Raw genomic sequence first — 20545 nt, 5'->3', positions numbered from 1 at the left:
ATGCACACACACACACACACACACATGCACACACATGCACACACACCACACTCAGGCAGTCAGATGCAACAAACTAAAGCCACTGTGTCAACAGTTAGCACACAGTGTCATACAGGTCCAAGACACACATTCGTACACACACAGATCTCTGTGCAACATAGGACTGGGCTGATAATCAAAATCAAGCCTCTGTCTGTCTGTCTGTCTGTCTGTCTGTCTGTCTGTCTGTCTGTCTGTCTGTCTGTCTGTCTGTCTGTCTGTCTGTCTGTCTGTCTGTCTGTCTGTCTGTCTGTCTGTCTGTCTGGTCAGGAGCGATGCTGCTCCTCTGTGTGGCCGTGCAATCACTGTCTGTGTGATTAATCCTCAGCCTGTCAGCTGGCCACCAGCGATACTGAAACCAAACAAAAACTCACACAAAGCTCAGCAGCGTGCGTGCTCTCACGGTCCATTTCGGGATGTGCAGATGTGTGCAGGTTGGGCTTGCACTCACCAGAAAGCAAAGAAGAGTAAAATATTCTAACCTGTTGTTGTGTTTTTCAGGGCAAACATTTACAAGAGGGATGCTTTGTTTTCAATTTGCACCTAATTACAGTCAACGCTTTGGTGTGTTGTTTTCAAGGCACAAATGCATCTAGCCTAAGCATGCATGTATAGATGTGGGAAAAGCCACATTAGGGCTGATGGAGTGTGCACTACAGTGTGTGTGTGTGTGTGTGTGTGTGTGTGTGTGTGTGTGTGTGTGTGTGTGTGTGTGTGTGTGTGTGTGTGTGTGTGTGTGTGTGTGTGTGTGTGTGTGTGTGTGTTTGTGTGATGTGAAACCTGAATATTTTCCTCCAGTTTTCCCCGAGGGGTTGTGTGATTGACCGAACCCAGAAGTTATTTCATGTGCCTGCCACCAAACTGCATTAGTGGGCCCAGCCGTTACCGCTCAGCCTGTCTGTCTCTCAACAAGATAAGGGGATATTTCCCAGCCCAATATTGCTTTCTCTGTTCTGTGCTGTCACTGAATACAATGACCATCACTGCATTCAATGAATATTATTAGCATCTTTCTCATGATTCTGTCAATGTGGAAGACAGCTTTGTGGGAGTAGAAGTACACGCTGTTTTTTTCCGTGGTCTGATATCTGAGCTGACTCTTGGAGAAAGAGTTGATACCAGCTGCGGTGTATTGTCCAGTCTAAACGCAATTATAAGGCATCTGTCAAACGTTCATTATCACCAGTCATTAACAAGAAGTCACCTGGTTCAGCAGTTTCAAGCACTGCCATTGTTTCAGTTTGAAAGCACCTGACAGAGGTTAAGAGAGTGAAGGCTGCTGAGAAATAACTGTTGTTGATTAGAAGTTGACAGAGGATGAGGATTAGAGGCCTGGGCAGAGAAGCTGTTTCTGGAGAGGGGTCAATAAGAAGCAGGATTGTGAAAGACCTCTAACTGAGGGATCAGGTGTGTTTTGTGTCAGCCATTGTGCCATTGTCAGCCAGGGAGCAATTCTCACCTTCATCTCTCCAGACTTTAAGTGGCAATTCAGGAGGGATGACAGGTCAGTGTAGCAGACCAGTATGGGTTAGTATTATTGTCCATTCTGCTCTGTGGCCATCTGCTTAGGTCCATACAGTATAAAAGGACTATTTCCAATCCTGTGACATTTCTTTATGTGGTTTTACTTATTCACTGGTTTCAACTGGGAGCCACAAAATCTGATATTTTCACTTAAAACAAAAAAACTTAAAAAATAAGTGCAGATTATATTGTAGAGTATTACAACCCAATTATTCTAATTGGCCCTGATGGTGGAACCTGAGGTTTATTTATTTACACACTAGTGATCACTGTCTGGATTTTGATTAAACTTGTTCAAATTGACACTGATTGAACCAAAGGATTTACTGCAGTTGCAAGAAGAGCTTTACTACTAGTATATTAGTGCTAACACAGTACAAGAGTTTCTGTATCAATACTGAATTCAATATATTACTTTGGGGAATATATCTTTTTCTACAAAACACATATTTGCATTTATGAAAATAAGCCAAAGGTGATACATTTCGGAATCCATGTTATCATTATTTGCTAACATACCTAAAAAGCCGGTCAGAAAAGCAACATATGACTATATGACTTGCCCATCATAGCAACAGGTCTGCAGTTCCTACTGGTAACAAATGAAAGGTAGTGTTATTGTGGCTTTTTGAAAGTGCAGTAATGTGCACTTCGTATATTAAAGAAGAGTCAACCGACAATGTTTAGTCACAGATTACTGATGATGACCAAGAACAAGACGAAAGACTTTACACAAATAATATCTATTTCCCTAATTAAAACTCAGATCATAACAACTCAATTTATGCTGGTAATGAAAATCACCAATGAAAACGTTTTATAAAGAACTTGCCTTTTGCTTTTCAGTCCATTTTTCAATCTCTCTTTTCATTTCCAATATTTATGTATTCTGTCTTTGTGTCTGTGTTTTTGTCAGGACACAAAAAATGACTAATCCCTTTTTAAGCAAAAATAAATAGTGGATCTTTGTGCTGCATATTCTCACTCTGTATTGTATCAGCAGACACAAATAACCGTAGTTTTTAATTAGCAGCATCTCCATAATCTTTATTATCTCCCTCCTTTTTTGTTTGGCCATTGGACTAATACCCATTTATTTTGTAGTCAGGTTTCAGCCTGGTTGGGTGAGAGTGGTGTGGGAGGATTTCTCATTAAATCCAAAACAAAAAAATGTTTTCCCTGCTGCTCACATGTGTGCAGTGGTGGCAGTCCCAACAATGAGTGGGTATTAGTGTGACTGCTTTTACTGTTTTCCCCCAAGTTAATAATTTGAGATATTAAAATAACTTAATGCTTTTTATCTGTCTCGCTTTCTCTCGCTCATTCCCTCTTATCAGTAACCAAACCCAGTTGACAGCTTCAATTTAACCCTGCGAAATCGCCCCAGTATCCGTCTCCCTCCAGGGCAATTTAGCTGTGTTTAGCTCTCTGCAAGCTGGGCTTGTCGCCAGGCAAACTTTAGAGAGTGTTTCATGTTCCTTCGTTAAAATGTGGGCCAATCCAGCCCCATGTGCCACCTGGCCAGCCTTAGAGCCCACAAACCAACGTATGTGTTCCCACTGTGAGCTCATCTGAGTGATAGTTTGCTCTGGTAGCATTTACTGTAGTGGTTACATGCAAGTGTTAAAAAGGATAATATATGTATTTATCTGATAAGTTTGTTCACTTTGTTGACCAACTGATCAAAAACATTGCATTGCCTTATTTGCATCTTGTTTAAAGTTGAACTTAAACACACCACAAAGACTACAGCCAATAGCCAGCTGACCACTAACGTGCACATTTTGCCCTTCACTGTATTCACAGTCCAAACAATGTTACAGAAAAACAAACAAAACATACTAGGATACAATTTTCATTTTTGTCAATTTAAAGATTTTTTACTAAAGAATAAGAAACATGATTAAGGGCTCTATTTTTGTCAACCCTACTGTTTGGCATAGATCACAGTCAAGGGTGCAATGCTCAGTACATCAGCGTGTGCCAAATACCTATAGTATTTTAGAAGCTGGCCTCACCTTGCGCACCTGGGGGCACCTGTGGATACAGGGTTGGATGAGAAAGAATACTTTATCCTACATTATAGCTGGTCGTGTTAGGACAAAACAGATGACTGACTTTAATTGAATTGCTGTGTGTAATTGTAGCTTGACAGTGTGCAACATCACTCCAATTAGAGACTGCAGATGGAACAGATACCTACTGCCTTCAGATGGCTGTGAAACACCTAGAATTCAAGGAAAGTCATTCGGTATAGGCCTCTAACTATTGTGAAGTACAGGGCTATCACATTTCAGTTAAAACCACAAATGTCAGCCTAATGGTGGCAATAGAGGAAAAAGTAGGGGATCACCGCAGTCATCAGGCTTCATCCTCTGGGTACCATAATGTCGATAAAAGAATTCAGGCAATCCACCCAACAGTTGTTAACATATTTAAGTCTGAACCAAAGATCAACTGGCTGACATAGGCTGACATTGGCTGACATTGGCATCCCTCTCCCTTTTAGTGCTGCTAAAAGCAAACAACAAAGCAGAAGAAACCAGATTTGATAGTGTCCTCCTTGTTTGCAGTGAAGATGATCTATTTCTCCCTTTTCCCGGGGAAGGCTTTCCTTTAGTCTTGTCTTGGATACCATTTTATACCACTGTGAATCTGTATGGAGTCTAGTTCCTGAAGCTATAAAATGTGGTCCTATGATGCTGGGCCACCCAAAACAGAGAGGTGTCCATCTGGTGGATTCCTTCTGCCTTCATTTGTTGTGAGAGGGCAAATTTACTCACAGCTGACATCAAAAGTGTTTCTTGTGCTTCCAAATGGCTAAAAATGGCTAGATTAGCACTGTAGCATTGTTTGAATAATGTGTGCATGCATGTGTGTTTGTTGTGTAGGAAGGGTTATTTAATGATTGGCTGAGACAGTCCTCCTCTGAGAGCCTGCACTGCAAAACAAAGAGTTGCCGTGGTAACAGTCAAGGGTGAAGGAGGAGGGTGTGTCTGTGGTGTGCTTCGAGTGGCGAGATGGACATTGGCAGGCAGAGTGGCGGGGGAGCGAGCGATGCGTTCTGTGGTCCTGTGCCATTCCTGCTGCTCACCAAGTCTCTGCTTTCCTTCTCTTCCCGTCTCCCGCATTGCTCTCTTGTTGTCGCCCTGAAGTGAGTGGGAGGCTGTAAGGAGAACAAACGCTGAATCTCAATGAGACAGCTGAGAGGAAACTCATTTTCTCGCTCCGTCTCTCTCTGATAGTGCCTTTATTCTTTATTTACAAGCAGCATAACTCAGCACGGCCAGGTTATTACACAATTTATTAACATGTGTTTAACGATGTGGAAGTGTTGTATGGGTAGTTTAATGTTATTCAGTTCAATGTTTACAAGATCATGTGATCAGAGCTGACCGTAATAAAGATGATGGATGACAGCTTCCTGAAGGGTACGAGAGATTATTTCATGGATCACAAAATGTTTGACATACTTAGTATCTCAGAAATTGAGATTTCTCCCCATAATGCTTGAATTTACTCTTCTGGTCAGTCTGCCACAACTTAAAACTAACAATTTTAGAACAGATTATCAAGATAGTACATTAGGAGAAGGTAGGAAGGCCACAGGCCCCCAAGGTCTGAGGCTTGCTCCTTTTCCAGTTTGGTCTTATCTATCAAAGAAATGCTTGAACAAAAGAGTTAAGGCCTACAGTCTTCATAACCTGGCTGGCTACAGTAGTAGTATTTTCCTCTTCCAGGACAAATACAGTAAATCAAACTAAACTTAATTTATTGCTTTGTAATGAGACTAGATGTGGTGTCAGTTCCTTTTTGTGGTCCTGATCATTGGGCCAAAAGATTCTGATTTAGTGTCATATCTTCAACCATTGATATAAACAGAAATCCATTTTGCAAAAAAATATTGTTTTTTCCACCCACAATACACAATATGGCCATTAGGAGATTCAGCATAGTCAGTCAACAAACATTGTGAGCAGCTGTATTTCAGGGAACAGTCAAGTCAATTTGCAAAACACCTTAATTTTATGAAAATATGACAATTTGAGGCTAAATGCAAAAATCTAAAATTCACACAACAGGGAGATTTTATGAATATGAACTGACACTGTAAATGTTGTCCGTTTCAATCAACATTATCAGTTCATTTCAGATGTCTGTCCTTGTGCATTTGTGTACCTAATCTGTTTTTTTTAAGTACGAAGCAGAAAAACTGTATGTTCTGTATATACTTGTCTCTGAAAGAGAGAGAGAGAGAGAGAGAGAGAGAGAGAGAGAGAGAGAGAGAGAGAGAGAGAGAGAGAGAGAGAGAGAGAGAGAGAGAGAGAGAGAGAGAGAGAGAGAGAGAGAGAGAGAGAGAGAGAGAGAGAGAGAGAGAGAGAGAGAGAGAGAGGAAAGCACACTTCAATTGAAACAGCAATTTCCTCTGTGCTGAGTAGCTGCAGGAAGCCAGGTCTCCATCTTTAAAAGAAATGAAATAGAGAAGATTATTTCTCTCCATTATCACTTTCTCTCTGGAAACTCACAGTGAACTTGCCCTTATTCCATCCCTGTTTTCTGCTTTTAACTTTAAAATTCAGCAGACAGGCCTCTTTTTTTCCCTTTCATTATGAAAAATGAGCTGCAAGAGGAGGTAGGATTTAACCCCAAAGACAGAATGAAAATCTATAATGTAATCATTTAGACCACAAAATGTGCACATACAGGCACCCACACAAATAATGTACAATGTATTTATTGTTAGCAGTTCATTTGTAATGACAATCACAGTAGCATTGTTTTGTCAGTTGTATCTATAACTGTTTGCAGTTTGTGCCTATCAGAGCCAACATTGATTTCATGGTCCTCTTTGGACAGTCATCAAAAGTCTGATTATGTTATATTCAGCACAACTAGAAATTACCTTTACATATAACTAAGCAAATACATTTTGAGGGAAACATAATGGTGACCAAATTTTCTACATTCTACATTTTTTATTAACATAATGTAATAACTGGAATGTCGCAAAATATTCACTGTTCAGAAAACCACTGTGTTGACTGCTGCCTGATATGCAGTCGACTCAGTATTGAAATGTATCACTATTGAAATTAACTTGGAATAAGATAAAACACGATGCTTCATTTTTCCAACAAATCACTGCCTCCACTCCCACTCTTCCTACTTCACTCCACAGAGATCACATACATTACCATTTTGCAGTTAAATGATATTCTCGTAGTAAGTGCACAGCTGAGCCTGCAGCAAACATGTGGCATTGAACAAGAGCACAAAATAGGAAGCACAAACATATCTTCTATCATATTGTTCTTATATTATGTAACTCGAAATTAATTTCTATCAGTGACTAAGATGATCAGAGCAGCAGTTTGTTTAAACACAAAACATGTTTGGATGTAGAGTGTGAAAGAAGATGGAATTAACATTAATCAGATAATTAACATTACTGATCAAATATTGCTAAATGGTTGAAATTCACAATTCACTCTCTGAGATTGATATCTCTCACAATATGCAAATGTATGCAAAACACTCTTCAATAATTGACGTTTACGTAATGTGTCCCACTGTTATGCATTACATCAGACAAAACTTTTAATACATGTGAAATAAGAATATAAATAGCATCTTTACAGCAGTTAGAAATCTTGTTTTTGCTCACATCTAGTGATTTAACTTCTCACCTTGCTGCAGTGATGTTGAAGTGTCAGTATTCAGTGACATAATTAGTGGATCAGTTGTCATTGTCTTGATCTGCTGAGAGTGATTCATTTGGACAACAGGAAGTGCGGTGTATGTTCACATCACCATGATACAAAGTTGATAAATGACATTAATGAATTATTGCCCAGCCCTAGAAAAAGCAATGTTTTGCTGGGAAATATTCGTAAGTGGGCGTGAGAGATCGGTCATTGCTGTGTCATGTTTTCGCCTCTCCATGTATCTTCCCCACACCCTTAGTGAAATTGTTAATTCATGTGCTAATGGAATCAATAGAGATACTTAATTCTGTCTTATTGCATTTAAAAACTTGATTAGCCATGTGACAGTTTGGCTGACAATCTTCGCTTTTCATGGTTCTCTAACACTCTGCAGGGTAAACAACACTCATCTGTTCTGTCATGCCTCTTCCCTGTTGAAGCCTGACTGTCTACAGAGGTCATAACTTAGAATTCAAGGCAGACAGACATTAGTATTCCCGAGGCCCTCACTCTGACCGAGCCATCTGCTGCTTACGAACTGCTTCTCTCGCCCTCTGTCCTCTCCTCAGCCCTGCTTTTAGGCACACACACACACACACACACACACACACACACACACACACACACACACACACACACACACACACACACACACTTTTAAGACGTGTCTACCAAACAAGGGGAGTGTCTGAGGGTAATTTAAAGCTTTATCTCACTGTAGATGAAGCGTTTTGTGGCAGGCATGAATAGGTCTGTCCGTGGAGACAGCCCTGCACAAGTGGTCCCCAGCTGCAGCTCAAAACAGACAATTGGGATACTGGAGGCTGGTATGTTGCTGTTAGTACTCCCGGTGTGTGTGTGTGTGTGTGTGTGTGTGTGTCAAGCCTTTTTTAGTGATGAAGGTAACAGCTTGAATCAGTGCCTACATTTCAGCGCATTTATGTGGGAGACTGATACGTGTGTGTGTGTGTGTGTGTGTGTGTGTGTGTGTGTGTGTGTGTGTGTGTGTGTGTGTGTGTGTGTGTGTGTGTGTGTGTGTGTGTGTGTGTGTGTGTGTGTGTGTGTGTGTGCGTGCGCGCGCGCAGGTGGGATGTAAAAATAAGTGTACAGTGATGAAGCCAGCTGGATTCTGATTTCTTTTTGCACCAATCATTGATTCATTTTCTTTAGCCACTCCATTTCTATTCAGGTTCCCAGGGGGCTGTAGCATATCCCTGCATACATTAGGCAGAAGGCAGTAAAACAAACCTGTCCAGGAGAGACTAACTCGGATACACAATTTTTTAAACCCATACGTGAAGCTGTGGGAAGTTTAGAGATCTTGTAGGAGGAAGCCAGGACAATATAATACCCTCTTCACTTTCGGTGCATTAGAGTTGTAGAAGAAGGGCCATCTTGGTGGCCTAAGGTGCTGACCATCCTTAGTTTGAGTAACCAGCTTTATAGCATAGGGTGGACAGAGAAGGGGTAACAATATAAAAACAACCCTCACTTGAGGTTAAAGTTGGTGAGTTACAATTAAAATGTCTTAAAATCACCTGACCAGATGCAAACAGAGTTCAATTTGGTCTATGCTGTGAGAAATTAGATGAATGGTGAAAAACCAGGTTCAGTTAATGATGACAAAAGCCAAGTGTATTGCTTCACATCATTTAATGTAACTTAATGTTTTCTGTTTAATGTTGCACACACCACAAAGTCTAGCCAGCCATTTAACTCCCCTCACAAACTGCCACCTGTGGCAATTCAGCATCAAGAGCTGACTAGAGCCACCTGTGTGGCTAAGCATGAGCCAGTGGTGCCTGACTGCAAACTGTTGGCTTAAAAAAGACTGGACCTGGTGATTACTTTTATAATGTTTAAGTTGATGACTGGATAAAACAACACAGCCAAATCAAATTGAATCAAACAAACCATCGTATCTTTTATTCACAAAGTCCCTAAACTGGGGACAATTCAGCACCTGTGAATGTACTAGGGAGCTGCTGTATGTGTGTAAACCTTCCTTTCCCTGCAACTGCACTGCTATAAAACAAATTTATTTTGATCTACTTGCCAAGTAAAATGAAGGATATCTTATTGAGAAGTAGGTACCACTTAATATTAATTAGGATTCTAATTAGGCAAATGCAGTGGAGCCTATATGCAAATTCATAATTAAAGCATAAGAATGCACTGCTGTTTTATAGGGATGTCTTTCTGAGCTAAAATGCAAAAATAAATCTGAAAAACATTTTAAGAAATGTATCAGTATTTTGGAGAGGATGATTGTGCTCATGCTGTACAGTTAAATTGGAGGTTATGGATTGGTTGGTAAATGCAAATACTGATAAACAAATTGAAAGATTGTAAAAGTGCAGGTACAAACTAGCCTCATGACATGTATGCACATCCTGTGTGTACAAGCATGTGTACTGTGTGTCATAATTCATTCTAAATGTGTCCTAATGGTGCTAAACAGGTGGGACAGATCCCCCGTGTGTCTGGATGGTGGCTTTGCCATGATGTACAAATGTGTGCAAATTCAATAAACACAAATCAAATCTGAAATATATGCCAGACTTTACACAATAGTTATAATGACACTTGGGGGAAAAAATATCAAAAACATATCATGAAACAGCAAGTCGGGCAACACCGCATGAGAAAAAGAGGTTTGTGAACATAGGAAGCCAACAAAGAGAAGGTCAGAGGGTATCAGTCCCCAGGGGATGCAGTTACCCATAGTTACCAATCCTTACCCTCAGCTCTGGGGAATTGGACGAGGCGCGGCCGGGTCTCTACAGGAGGATGCTGGGATACAATGTGGAGGAAGAAGGAGGGTGGAGTCAGGGAGGTGCATGCTGTGTAGCAGCTGGTGGGGGAAGGGAGGAGCGAAGAGAGATGGGAGGGAGGATGGGGCTGTTGTTAGAGCAGATCCCAGTGCTATTGTATACTGCATCCCAGCTCAGGTAAGAGATATAGTGAATGTATGGTTTCTTAGATGTTAACAAGCTGAGGTCATTTTTAAGTAATTGGTAAAAGTTTGGAGTGAAAATGTTTTATGAGCTGTTTTAAATGAAGAGCAAATAGCTTCATTAGACGTACATGTTGCTATATTTCATCAGGTGACCAGAACATGTGTGTCTTTGTGTCTTAACGTGCATGTACAAAGACTGTGTGATCAGTAACCTCCATGAAAGCACTCTTAATTTATATTTCTGTGCCATACAGCAGCAGCAAGAGCCAGTTAGCCCAGTACATGTGCTTTGTGTGTACATGTAATCTTAGTCCTTTGACTTGGCTACCTGTGGAAAAACCAACTGTGTGTATGTGTGTGCTCCTTTTAGTATTTGTGTTTTAGAAGGGATGTGTTTGTGCCAAGTTGTGCAGAGCTAATTAACCAGTGTAATCAGTGGTAGTGGGAAATGTAATTATGGTGGAGGAAAATGGGAGAAAGACGCAACAACACCCCTCTGAGGGCAGTTGTTCATGGCAACTGGATGGCACAACAGAGTGGAGATGTTGCTGAAATGGATGAGGGCACAAACAGAAAACACCTAACACATACTCTGAACTTTTTTAGTTGGTTGTTAAAATACAGTACAACTACTAGTAATGTGCTCTTCTGGCTCTGATCCTTGAATTTGTTTGTTTGTGTGTGTTCCTCTTGGCTTGTTTGTGTGGAGGACAGGATTTATTCATGATTTATGGGATACCTTTATCTTGTTTGGGTACCCTTTTTTAATAGCATCCATTTTTGTATTGGGGAAAGTAAGCCTAATACTTTATATCTATCTGTTCTTGTCACAGTTGCAGTTGCACAGCCGGCTCTTGGTTGCTCTGAATGTTAATATAAGTAAGGCTAGAGTACCGTCTTATTTTTTAAACTAGATAATAGCTGTTAAAAGACTGACCATGGGGCACCAAGGTAGCTCACCTGGCAGAGCTGGCACCCCATGTACCAAGGCTGAGTCCTTACTGCTGCGGCTCAGGGTCATCCCCTCTCTCGACCCCCCCTTCCTGTCTATCTTCAGCTGTCCTATCCAATATAGGGAAAAAGCCCCCCAAAAAAAAAATATATAATATAATATATATATATATATATATATATAAAGGACTGACCATGATTTTGACAGTTGAGTTATTTCATCAGAGTAATCACACCACATTGAAGCAGGTAGAGGTTCAGCTTCATGGTGTTTCGCTAGAGGTTCTCACTTGGGAATAAACATGTACATTCAGGTTCTCTTTCATACCATTTGTTTCACCTTTCATTATGGGAATGCCTGCGTGACCTTGTCAGAAGCTCAAATAATAGATCTAACTGGTTGACACTGGTGACATCTATGTCAGGAGGGATGGGACCTTATATATAATAGGCGGACATAGTGGCAGTTGTCATTCCAAAACCTCTTCTCGCTTTTCACAGAAGCGTATCGAAAACTGTGCTATTGGATGCTAAGCTACGTAAACAGTCCACAGACACGAGTGCACAACTCGATCACCGGCTGGTTTGTTCCTAGCTGTACAGCCGCATGCTAGTTCATGATCAGTTGCTGGACTGTCCTACAACTAGTCCGGGTGTAAGGTAGCAATACTTTTACCTAAGGAAATAGCAATACTCTCCAGCATGATATTTCCCCTTATTTTTTGCATACGGTGCACTGCAAATTTACGTGGAGAGGACCCAGGGTTTCACAGGGTGACCAGTTATTTGTGTCTTGGGCAAAACCATCCTGGAAAAGCCTGTGTCCAAGCAATATCTTTTCCACTAGATAGTAGGACTTATTGGCCCAGCAGTAACCGGGGTAATTTTTAGTCCTGTGCCAGCTATCAGGCTACTCGCTCACCACAGCAAGAAACAATTCACCGTCTTCTCACCTGCAGCACTTAACCAGGTCTTGTGCTGGAAGCGACTTTATTGTCTCACAGGTTGACCATTCACAGTCAGCAAGCTACAGAAGGATCAATACAAGTCTTGATTGACATCTATAAACCCAGTGGTATCATATGTGCAGCACCTTTGTGCAGATGACCTTGATTTAACTATTGATTCTTTCTCTGGCAGTGACCCATTAGGTTTATGTGAAGGCAGGATGCTTAGAAAGGCTCTGCTCTTTATATGTATTGTTCTCAGGCTGAGCTGGAGCGATATATTGAGCCCACTGTTGTATATTTGAAGCCACAGTTGTGCTAAGTAAGCACAAAAGTGTTGCTCTGAATGTGGCTGAAGTAAACCAGAGAGGGTCATGCTTAATTACATGAATAGATTGGTCTGTCAGACTATATATGTTGCTGCTTCATGCAAAGTGCAGAAAATGAGTGAGAGAGATAAATCTTTGTAAGGGTGTGCTGTATGTGTGTGTTTGATAAAGGAAATCTATCGTGTGCAGATTTGTCATTTTCATCAGGGGTGGTATGAACTTTCTTGGGCTGCTAAAACACATAAACACATAGTTGTACTGTCTTAAAAGCTTACCAGCTTTAGCCTTGAACATTTTATTTTATTCTATTCTATTGTAGTATGTTCCCCTCTTGTGTATTCACTTGCATGGGTGGATTAACAGTTGTGTTTGTGTTGCTGTAACACTGTGCCTCTGTCTTTATCTGTCTCCCTAGAATCAAACCAGTAACAATGCATGGCCTGTAAGCCGCCAATCATGGCTCATAGGAAGAGGCCTGGGACCAGCGGAGGAAACAGTATGGCTGCTCCAGGCCCCGCCTCCTGTCCCACCCCTCATCCTACAGAGTCATGTGATCTGAAAGCACTCCCCGCTCGGCAACGCCCAGTCCGCTACCCCAAAGAGTCACATGATCCAAAACCCCTCCCCCGTTCCTGTAAGACACAGTATTCGTCTCCCAAGACTCAAGACGTGAGTCGCAAACATCCAGAGGTGGATGTCAATCCAGAGGTTGAAGTGAAGCAGTACAGCAACCAATCAGATGCAGACCTGGAGGACCAGCGGCCAGCCACACCCTCCACGCCAGAACATGAACATGACCAAGATGACCATGATCGGGCAGACTTCCGTGGTGGAGCTGACAGCCTGGATGATGACTCCAGCTCTGACTACATTAACAACACCTCAGATGACGAGGAAGACTATGATGATGGTAAGTATGACGTAAACGATGGCGGGTGATAAATATTTTATTATTATCCCGGATAAAGATTTCAGCCTTGCCACTTTATTATCCGTTCTTCCATTATTTGATTCTCAACTTCTCATTTTTGTTTGATAAAATGTTATGTGGGAAAAAAAGATTGCACTTGAGCTGCTGACTAAAAAACAGCATATACAGAGAAGCTGAAAAAACAAACACTGGCTCTAGATAGGGCTGTTTACTTATTTTCACCTTCATGGCCACCATAGTTTCTTTTTTGCGCTTGAAAAGGGAGGGTGAAGTGAGGGGAGTTGCAATCTGCGACTACACCATTAGACGCAACTGAATCCTACACCCTGGACCTTTAAAACCTTGTATCCTAGTGTCAAGTAGCTGAACGTAAGTGAGACATGAGCAAGATTAGTGACAAATGCAAATCTTTAAAGATTGGAACTGATTATTGATTCCCATACATAATAAGAACCTGTGAATATTTACAAATTTAGTGCTTACTGTGATGTTAATAGAAGAAGCCCCAGATATTAAGTAAAATGTCTGTTTGTAATCATTAATCCTGCAGGGCTGGCAGAGGAGGATGAAGGTGTTACTTATTACATCCGCTACTGCCCAGAGGACGACAGCTACCTGGAAGGTATGGATTGCAGCAGCCAGGGAGACTGCAACCACAGCCACAGCCACAGCCAGGGGGATTGCACCGGCACCATGCAGCCGGGAGGAGCCCACACTGATGAATGCCAGGAGGCCGTGGAAGGGTGGGTCGAGGAGGGGGAGGTTGAGGGGGAGGTGAGAGAGGAGGAATGGGTGGAAGACGAGGAGGGAGAGGGGGCAGTGAGGGAAGAGTGGAGAGAAGAGGAGGAAGAGGTGAGGGAAGAGTGGAGAGAGGGACATGATGAGGCGAGGGAGGAGTGGAGAGAGGAGGGCCAGGTCAGGCAGGAGCAGTGGGTGGGACGAGAGAGGCACAGGGTGGAGGAGTGGGTTGAGGGAGAGGGGGAGGTTCGCTGCGAGGTGGTTGAGCAAGACCCAGACGAACAGATATACAATGGGAGGCCAGAACCCATCCTGGACCATCACCATCACCATCATCTCCACCACCAACCCTCCATGCAAGGCACCCTGCACACCCGAGAGGAAGAGGAAGAGGCAGAGAGCGAGGAGTACTGCCCTAATGAGGAAGAAGATGAGGAAGGTGAAGAGGAGGACAGACATGGAAGGGCCTACACTGGAGACTACTATGCCCCAGAGGACAATGGGAATTCAGTGCGAGTCTCTCCGTACCGTAGCCGTAAGGTGCTAGTGGTAGAAGGGGAGACAGGGGAGGAGGCAGAGGAGGACATTGACCAAATTGTTGCAGAGATCAAGATGAGTATGAGCATGGGGAGTCTAAGCAGTGGCACTGACCAAAGCCCAGAGGAGTTGGTGCATGATCCTGCACCAAGTGACTACCCTCACCCCAAGCCTGAAGCAGCCCCCTACCCGCCAGCTCATCATCGCCACGACAGCAGGCCCAAGTCCCTGAACCTGCCCTCCATGCACCACAATAACCCTGACCTCCAGAGGGGCATCAAGGCACATGCACGTTCCCCTGAAGACAGGCAGAGATGGACACAGGAGCAGGTGAGCTGTTTTTGAGAGGTTAAAGGTATAAACATAATTTTTCCAGTGTACCCATATTTACCCACTTAAAGTATCCATGTTTTTTTCCCAATGTGACCATAAAACCAACACAATTAGGAATTAAGAAAACAAAGAAATATGCAGGAAAGAACAGATTAGTAGTTGATTTGGTCCATTCAGCCCATATAACAAAGGAGGCTAAATGATATGGACAACATATCTAATATAATTTTTTTAGACAAATATTGTCAGCCCTTACTGTTACTGTTGACAGGGGTGAGGTAATGTTAGCTTCACAGGTTGTGAAGGTTCACCTGCAAGCCCTGATTATTGAGTATTGAGTTAAAACAATGACATGATTAAAAGTTTAACTTAAGGATTTCCACTAATCGTTACTGTCCACCAGCTGTCAGTCATTTACACATGACAATTTCCATGCTAGCTGTTGATCTGAAAATGATGTTAGCTTATGAGCTAAAGACCCACTCTTGTTAAAACATTGATGATAATGTGTTTTATAGGGTAATAAATATGGCAGCCCTTGCAATTTTTTCCTGATATCTATTCTAAAATCATTACTGTTCTCCCTTACATAAAAAGGGCTACTTTTAAAACTAATGGGCCTTTCTCACTGCAGGAATTTTAGACTTTTCATTGTAGGATAAGCACAGACATTATTAATAACATTAACAATGGCCCTGTTCTGAGCCAAATGCACAATACCAGGACCCTGAAACTGAAGCAGTCATCATTAATGTTACTATTCACACCTGTGCTTTTCATACTGTGACATGTTTGAATGACTTCTGTAAAAAAGGCATAAGCAGTAAATTAAATAGGAGTGAAAAATGTTCAAGAGTAGTTAAAATTTACATTCAACTGAATCGCAGAGTTCTCCATTTCTAATGTGTTGATTCAGTACTGCATATAATGAAAAGATGGAACATACCAACAACAGTATCGACAGGGCTAATGTGGTCACTGCAGAGCCTTTGCAGAAAATGTACATTCAGGCTATTTTAATGCTCTGTGGCAGACTCTTGCCACTGAATGTGATTTAAAAGAGCATTGTGGTTAGGAGCTGGAGATAAGTTACAGGTGACACCTTGCTAATCGCCATCGAGAGAATAACTGGAGCCTTTCCCCTCCCCCATGTTACCTTGAGATGTCCCCCTCCTCATCTCTCTCCCTCTCACAAACCTGGATGAATGCGCACACACGCACTGATGGACTCAAATGCATGCAGAGCATCCCCTGCATCTTCTAAAAGTCAGATGGTAAAAGGAGAACAGAGATAGTCTCCTGTGGGCAGCATGCTGATACACACCTGCTCCACAGTGCGCACATGTGCTTGTATATTCACTATGTAGCTCATTTGTAGCACAGAACTGGGTCAGACAGTATAACTAGATTAAATTGAAGGAATGTACAGTACACTGCAGATTCAGATGACTCTCAGACTCAATGAGATGATTTGGCCATTCTGACCTCTGTACAGCACTTCAACATGACCCTTTAATGAAACAGGACAACAATGAATTTAAGAATAAAAAGAGCTTTGCTGCACAGTGTGAAGCCAAAAGATTATGTTAAAAGAAGAGTTACTAAATAGAGGGAGGTCATCTACACACACATTCTGTTGGCGTGCAGAAAGTATATTGCACAGTGTTGTAATCATATTTTAAATGGTGCTACATGTTTAAGCCATCAATATGTCAGTGTTAAAATATTTGTGACATGTTGATATGATCATCAGAGTCAACGGTCAAGTGGGTTTGCAGTCTAAACATTTTGACTGCGTTTTATTGAGATCCTGCTTCTTTAGTAAAATGATTTTGTTTTGGGTTTTGGTCGATAATTAAATTTTCCTTTCTACCATAAATGAATCCAGCTCATTTCTGATGCTCTCTTTAATGATGGAAGGTTTGTGTCCACTAAAAGCAACCATTTTGTTATTCATAATGTTATTCGTATGCAGTTCTAGCTGTTTGAGGTTAACAGTCCACTTTTATCCATCAAGGATAGGTAGAGTCTCTGCACAAATTTCTTCTGTGAACCAAGTTTGTTAAAGACTAAAGACAATCTGTAAAAAAGCCTGCATGTACCCGTAATTATGATTCTGTTATAGGTATATAACCCTATTTTATAATCTGTTGAGAATTCCCCACATCAAATATAAACCTAATTTAACGCTGAGAAAGTCCTCAGTATTGTACAGCAGCAGTTTATCTGTCAGACAACCAGCCGCTGTGGATCTGGTAGTGTTACCTTTAGCTGAAGATACTGAATGGAAAAGCAGCAAACGTAACACAATTCTACCTTGAGGCTGATTTGATAAGTAGTTACAGGAGTGCGATATCAGACATTCTCTGATCAGACAAGTCTGCCCTCTCCAAGTTCTACATGTAGCCTTTTTATGAGCTCTCATTACAGATGAAGGCATGTACAGAGTTTGACTGGATTCACTTGGGATTCTGTTTATGAATGTAGCTTTGTAGAACATCACAGTTTAGCATGCCATCCCACCAAACAACAACACGAATCTCATTAATTTAACGGGTGTTTGCACAACCGAGTCTGGTAGCATGATGAATACTGATCAGGACTTTACATTTAGCAGTGTTTTTGAAACTGAGGCTACTAATGTCACGTTTGTGGTAATTAATTTCAATTCCAGATGCAGAACAGCATGGGCTGTTCCTCTGAATTTCACTTTCTCACTGCCGCATCCAGGAGGAGGAGGTTTTATTGGCAGGAGGATTTCATTTCAGCCAGTAACACAATTGAATGTTAATGAGCACTTGTGGACTGCAGGATGAATATCTAGGGGAATAAATGTAATCCTCCCTCTGTGTGATTATATGCTGGATGTACTGTCTATATATGTGATGACAGATGAGACAAAAGAAAGAGCTGGAGGACAAGTAAAAGACAGAACTTAACCATGCACCATCTAACAGCAGTTTTGACTGCTTTAGGTCTTCATAGAAATGTTTCACCATCAAGATGATTCATTTTATTTGTACGTTAACACTTTATATTTGTTATTAGACAGTGCAGGGCTTGTTTATAGCAGGCTTTCCTACACATCTAAAAAACCTCCCACATGTGAGTTACATGACTTTTCCTCCCACTTGAACCTCTGCGCCCCATTCCAAACAGCGCCAGAAACAGAAAGGAAATTATGTTCGAGTGAAATCCGTGTATCATTCGTTCTTTTCATATTCAATAAGATTCCAAAATCGAAAAATGAAAAACCGGTTTGTTATTTCCTTATTCGTTTATGAATCTGATACCAAAAAACAAATAACGGTTCATTTTTTGTACTTTCGATTTATTGCTCAGATCAAACATAGGAAATGAAATAACGGCCACGGATCGATTTTGATTTTGATATTTAATTTTTTCGCTTTGTGTGAACCGGAAGTTATTGTCTCGTTAGCTTGATTCACTTCTTCAGTTTAACTAACGTTAGTCTTCAAAACTGAGGATCAATGATGGAGAGTTTCATCTTTTCATTCATCTTCATCTTCATCTTCCTGGCGCGTGCGCGAACAGCTGCATGCTGCCTGTTACTCCAGTCTGCTTTCTAACTTCTTAACTTTTATTCTCTTTTTGTTCGTTCGTATTTTTTCACTCTATGAAGTCCTGTCCTCTCCAACGAGGTTGTTTGAGAGAGTTTTTCTGTTCATTTTCGTGTTTTAATGTCGCTTCCACCGGGACACGCTGCCGTTGTTTACTCCGGAGAACAGCTGATCTAATGCCGGTCGGTACGGTGGATAGAACAGCTGATCTAATGCCGGTCGGTACGGTGGACAGAACAGCTGATCTAATGCCGGTCGGTACGGTGGACAGAACAGCTGATCTAATGCCGGTCGGTACGGTGGACAGAACAGCTGATCTAATGCCGGTCGGTACGGTGGACAGAACAGCTGATCTACCAGCTGAACTCTGGAGGAAACACACCGGGGATGCAGAGGAGGGAAGGAAGAGAGGAGGGTGGAGACGGGACGGGTTTATGGAGAAAGAGAAGACTGAAGCAGAGTCTCCCCTCTCTCTTGTTATGGTGGATGCACGGTCTCCTAGCAACGGAATGTACGAACTGACGGCATTAACGCGCAGCCCCGCAGAGTACCGGGAGTCTGGTGTGTGTCACTGAGACAGGGCTGCACAGGGACATTACGGACCGGACCGTATCTGTCGCTTCCACACCGTCCGGGCGGACCGGGGTTGTACCGAGAGCGAACAGCTGCCGTTGGACTCCGTCCATATCATCTAACGTTACCGAGAGAAATCCTGCACGTCATCATCGTTGTCGTACATCCCTCTGCAAACCCAACATCTGCTATGAGCCTCTGCTGAAGAGGAAGCCTGCGACCACTTTACACTGTGTGACTTTAAATGATACTATATGTATATTCTTAATATATTTATGTCTAATTCATATGGAGCATGTAACGAAAGTAATTCCCCCTGGGTTTATTAAAGTGTCTGATTGTGATTGTGATTGTTCAGAGGAACTAAACAGGTGACTGTCAGAACATCACTGGATCTCCATCTGCTGCAGCCTAGTAGAAATCTCTACATGTGTCTTGGCAGTTTCAAATAAGTCCTTAATAAGTCCTTAAATACAGAGTACAATAAGTCCTTAAATACAGAGTACAATAAGTCCTTAAATACAGAGTACAATAAGTCCTTAAATACAGAGTACAATAAGTCCTTAAATACAGAGTACAATAAGTCCTTAAATACAGAGTACAATAAGTCCTTAAATACAGAGTACAATCACTGCATGATTGACTTTTTTCAGGCTTTGCGAAACTGCTGCAAACTTCCAAGTGCAACACACGAAGAAGACAATAACTTCCGGTTAACACAAAGCGAAAAAAATATCAAAATCAAAATCGATATTTCATTTCCTATGTTTGATCTGAGCAATAAATCGAAAATACAAAAAATGAACCGTTATTTCTTTTTTGGTATCAGATTCATAAACGAATAAGGAAATAACAAACCGTTTTTTCATTTTCCGATTTTGGAATCTCAATTGAATATGAAAAGAACGAATGATACACGGATTGAGTGAGCTTATACAACAGACTCTCTTGCTGTTCAGTTTTATCCTATTCTAATTTTTATCCGCTCACACCTGTTCTTCTGTGTTGACCTGCCAGGTGAGCAATGGTGCAGAGCAACCCAGAAAACAGCAGCGCTCCGACCTGAACGTTCCCCTGGAGAACAACAATGTACCAGAGGTAAAATGTTTCTGGATGTTCTGTCGCAGTGTTTCTTTCATCATCCTTCAGATCTGTTGCAAGGTCATTTACACTTTAGACAGATGATATTGTTGTTTATGTATGTGCGTACGTGTGTGTGTGACTGCCTGAGTAAATTAGTAATTGTGTAATTACAACCTCAGCTCATGTCCTCTGCTTGCGGCTTGATAGCGTCCTGGTAATTGAGCAGCATGCTTGCGGTTTTATGAGAGCAATTTTTCACTGAGATGTCTGCAGTGGATACTTCCTGTACAGGCTTCAACCACACCTCCCCGTCCT

General features: G+C 41.7%; 1 protein-coding gene across 4 annotated transcripts in view; it reads left to right on the top strand.

Annotated features, from left to right (window-relative positions):
* Positions 1 to 20545, top strand: part of apba2b (amyloid beta (A4) precursor protein-binding, family A, member 2b) — a 62656-nt gene that overhangs the window by 23387 nt on the left and 18724 nt on the right. For 3 of the 4 annotated variants that reach the window (XM_051379376.1, XM_051379375.1, XM_051379378.1), the window contains 3 exons: positions 12870 to 13364; positions 13936 to 14990; positions 20165 to 20245. In XM_051379376.1, the coding sequence (XP_051235336.1) occupies positions 12890 to 13364; positions 13936 to 14990; positions 20165 to 20245 (1611 nt within the window). In that variant the 5' untranslated portion in view covers positions 12870 to 12889. Of the gene's footprint in view, positions 1 to 10134; positions 10220 to 12869; positions 13365 to 13935; positions 14991 to 20164; positions 20246 to 20545 lie in introns of those variants that run through there. The other variant, XM_051379377.1, reaches the window with a different exon arrangement.

Source organism: Dicentrarchus labrax, unplaced genomic scaffold, assembly GCF_905237075.1.
Source record: "Dicentrarchus labrax unplaced genomic scaffold, dlabrax2021, whole genome shotgun sequence".
Classification (NCBI taxonomy): domain Eukaryota; kingdom Metazoa; phylum Chordata; class Actinopteri; family Moronidae; genus Dicentrarchus; species Dicentrarchus labrax.
This window is presented reverse-complemented; position numbering and strand designations above follow the sequence as displayed.